At 33.7% G+C, this 4243-nt stretch overlaps 1 protein-coding gene across 1 annotated transcript; it reads right to left on the bottom strand.

Moving 5' to 3' along the window:
• Positions 1-1014: 1014 nt before the first annotated feature.
• Positions 1015-3370, bottom strand: LOC125249125 (C3a anaphylatoxin chemotactic receptor-like). The gene is made up of 2 exons (XM_048161330.1): positions 3194-3370; positions 1015-2621 (listed from the first exon to the last, which is right to left on the bottom strand). Exons 1-2 carry the CDS (start codon positions 3195-3197, stop codon positions 1672-1674), a joined length of 954 nt encoding a protein of 317 aa, XP_048017287.1. The 5' UTR covers positions 3198-3370; the 3' UTR covers positions 1015-1671.
• Between the last annotated feature and the right edge of the window lie 873 nt (positions 3371-4243).

The following is a 4243-nucleotide window of genomic DNA, read 5'->3' as shown; positions in this document are numbered from 1 at the left end:
CAGCACACCATGGTCGTGGATCAACGTCACCACCACCAAGCTTCCTCAAACTTTATTTAAAAAAAACTACTTTATTTAAAAACATGCTTGCTGATTATGATCTGCGATGTGAATGAATACTTATGTTTAACATAATTAAACAACATCTTTATAAGTTGTTTTTAAGAATTTCATTTTGTTATTATGTTAAAATGTTCAGTGTTCAAACTGCTCTCCTATAACACAGTTTGGTACATCCCTGACTCATTCCTGAAATCTCACAAAAGAGAACCATTCCACAGTGTACTAGAATAAAACTAGTAATGTCAATCATTTCTAGTTTCCTCATAAGTATAAATATGCAGGTTTTGCATGTTTAGCGGTAAAGGAACGACTGCAGTAGGTTCCCAAACTGAATAGTTTTGAGGTTTGTGATGCACGAAAGGGAAAAATGTTTTGTCATTTTTTTTGCACAAAACTTTAGCAAACTATTTTATGTCACATATCTGATTTTCTTTTTCTTTTTTTTTTTATTTTTATTTAAAGTGATGTTTTGAGCCTTCTTATGATTTAAACTCACACTAACATCAAGGATCAAGTTAAGCCCACACAGACTCTTTGTTGTTTTGTGCCATATTGCTTTAGTCACAAACCACTAGAGGAAAAATCTAATAATAAGAAATCTAGGTGGTGTTTTTTTTATAAATAATATATATAAATGATGTATAATTAATATATAAATATATATAAATATGACTATTAGGTACATCACTTTGTGATTTGCATATATTGGAAAAGACAGTGGTACACAAAGTACACAAATCAAAAACATCAGTAAAAGTACAGATACCCTATAAAATATTACTTATAAATACTAATTTTCATTAATACTTGTGTAAAAATACAAAAGTATTTGATTTTTTAATGTACTTAAGTATTAAAAGTAAAAAGTACTGTTTGAACTGTTTATTATATATTCTAGCCAGTACTAGTCATTGGTCAGCAATAATAAGAAAGATAAGTGCAGTCATTTAATATATATTGATCTGCAAATAAGCAAACCTTTTATTTTATTACAAAACTGTATTATACATTTTTCTTGTTAATTATATACATTTACAACAGATTTACTTCACAAATAACTGACAGTCAGGACATAAATATGACTTTTTTTTTTTTTTTTTTTTTTACAAATTCAGCATTAGTAACTTCTTTTTTTTTCTGCCATTCAAGCTCATGCACAAAAAGCAGCATAAACAACAGAACATGAGGATTCACACATCATCACATCACATACCTGCAGAGCTTCTGCGAACAGAGAAAAATACAATACATTTATGTATAAGGAATAAATGGGCCTATACACAAAATATATTTCACTTAAATAACAGTTTAACAAAACAAAGGATAAAATGGTGTGACAAGTAATATGTGTGAGTTTTGGTTTATTTTTGTGACATGCTCCACAAACAGAAAAGGAGACATATCCTGTTTGTTTTCTTTATTTTACAAAAGAACAATGTTTTTTTTTTTTTGTTTTTTTGTGAGTTTATGCAAATTAAAACACACCCTTTACAGTTTCGAATGACGTCTTACACTGTATGACCATAAATTATGAGTGCTTTGTTTGTCTTTATGTGGCTGGCAGCTGGCAGGAATAGAGATGGTGGAATCTTTTGTTTGCTTTTAGACTCAGAAGTCCAGATGATCTTCAGCAAACGCCGTCTCCAGCACCAGCAGCAGAGACTGTTTCAGCTTCTTCTTAAACTCATCACACATGAACACATAGAGAATGGGGTTCAGACAGCAATTTAGAAAAACCAGGAAGCTAACTACAACTTTAATTTTTGAAAGAACCTCTTTAGCAGAATCGCTCAACTGCTTCTCTTTTACACTTATATAATACAATTTGTATACATGATAAGGAAGCCAGCATATGAAAAATGCCAGGACCACAGCTATAATGACCCGGTAAGACCTGAACTTATTCTCCTTTTTGAGACGTTTGACTCGCACACCAATAGCTATATATGAAGATGCAATGATCAGGAAGGGGATGACAAAGGCCAAAATAAACCTGGATATGATCAGAAACTTGTAGTATTGAATAGGATAGCCATTGATTCCTTCACTCTTTGTTGCTGAGCAATTGATGAATGCAGGGATGCAGCAGCCGATGGATAAAACCCACACAATCACGCAGATGATTCTGGCTTTGAATACGGTTCGATTATTACGGGACCACACAACCATCCATGTGCTCAGGCATCGGTCCAGACTAATAGTCGTCAGCAGCAAAATGCTAGTAAATGAGTTTAGGTAAATAATGAACCAGAGAAATATGCACTTGAAGGTACCAACATGCCAGATACTGTGTATGTCTAAAAGTGCTCTTATGAGTAGAGATAAGGAGAAGATGAAGTCTGCAATCGCCAAGTTGAGGAACCAAATGGAGTTGACTGTCGTCTTCATTTTGTAACCAGTCACAAATATGACGAGCCCATTTCCAATGAGACTTACAACAAGGATGGCAAAGTAAATGCATATTATGAAGATGTTAATGCCTGAGAAGATCTCTGTCTGCACTGTGGAATTGTCTGTAGTGATTCTGGTCATATTTTGAATTCCAATAGTAGTGCTTGCTACGATGAAAACAAGAGGAAAAAAATACAGTGAGTTTTGGTTTCTGGAATCTGAATATTTGTTATGCCATATTTCACATGCAACATCTACCCCAGGATGCCATACGAAGCCTAGAGTTTAACACTTTCATCAGTTTATTTAATTTTCTATTTTAGTTTTTTTTTTTTTTTTTCTATTCTGCAATGTCCAACAGTAGATAACAGGACTGCATTACAGGAGAATTTTTTAATTTATTGTCCTAAATGTTTCAACTGCATGTACTGTATTTACGCAAACACATATAATTAAAATAAAATTTTCACTTTCCACATAAGAGGACACAATTACAGTTGGCCTATACATAGCAATTAAAAAAGTAATAAATTAAAACTAAATAAATAAGTGATGTGATGTGACCACCAATTAAAAAAAAAAAAAAAGTTGAAACCAAGCTATCTGTAGTTGACACATGGTAAAAGTCCTTTTGGAAATATATTTAAACTCTCTGCATTTTTCACCCAACTACAGAGAAAGATAATATTTTCTCCTCGCACCCATACATAAGCATATAATGTACATATTAGATTCTTACCCATATTCTGTAAGGCTTAAATCCCATAAAAACCTCTTTGCAAGTTCTGTTTATTGTTGAAAATCAACAACTGATGATAAGTTCCCCTTTACTTCTCTTAAAGAGTGATGGTGGGATGGCTTAGGTAGAGAAATGCTTCTATAGAATATTCCATCATTCCATGTTCCATAGTTCCATCGATTTGCTAAATCATGCGCACGATTTGCTAAATCATGATGATTTAGCGCATGATTTAGCAAACCGAGGGAACTAATTAGTTAATCGTGCGCACGATTTGGCATATTATTTTTTTTTCATGCATGTCTTGTGCGGGGCTCCGTATTTAAGTTCTATTTCTGCAGTCTGAAATATTAAATGCAGAGGAAGGGTGTTCCCTACCATCTGACATGCCATCAAACGACACTTTACCATGACACAGCACATCCAGTGTGAAACTTTCACTGTACAGTTCATATTTTGAGATGGGACATTGACTTTGCTTGCCTTATATACACTCATAAGTCACAAGAAACCTTTGACACACTTTTATTTAAAGCACAAATCAGATTAATCATTATATCGGAAGTTTTCCTGTCTAGTGTTAGTTTCTCTTTGTTGTCTTCGTGATTAAGAAAGTCCAGTGGCCTGTTGCATGAAGCTTTCAAAGTTGGTTTGGAGTTGACAAATCCAGATAAATCCAACCTGGTTTACATCAGGATCAACTGTTGCACAACGCTCGGTATAAGAGTTTCCAAAGCACGTGCACCTAAAAGTGTGACACGTGTGGCAAACAGCCAGTCACACAGAACAAGGAGAACGTCAGTTTGATTCACTTCTCGTGAGAAATCCACACAATTCAATTCAAGACAATGTCTCTTCCGAAGATTAAGAGATTGTTGTGAAAAATATGAAATTAAACACATTTACAAAGCAGGAATAAACACTGATGCAGTGAAAGTTTGAGAAGGCAGCTGAAAGAAAATATCTGACTAAATCAATGCATGTGAATCAAACAAATAGACTGAATAATTAATATAGTTCACTATGAACTGCTTTAATTTGGAGCGAGAG

This window comes from Megalobrama amblycephala, linkage group LG16, assembly GCF_018812025.1.
Source record: "Megalobrama amblycephala isolate DHTTF-2021 linkage group LG16, ASM1881202v1, whole genome shotgun sequence".
NCBI classification, from domain to species: Eukaryota; Metazoa; Chordata; class Actinopteri; order Cypriniformes; family Xenocyprididae; genus Megalobrama; species Megalobrama amblycephala.
Note: the sequence above shows the minus strand (reverse complement) of the source record. Positions and strands in the feature narration are given on the sequence as shown.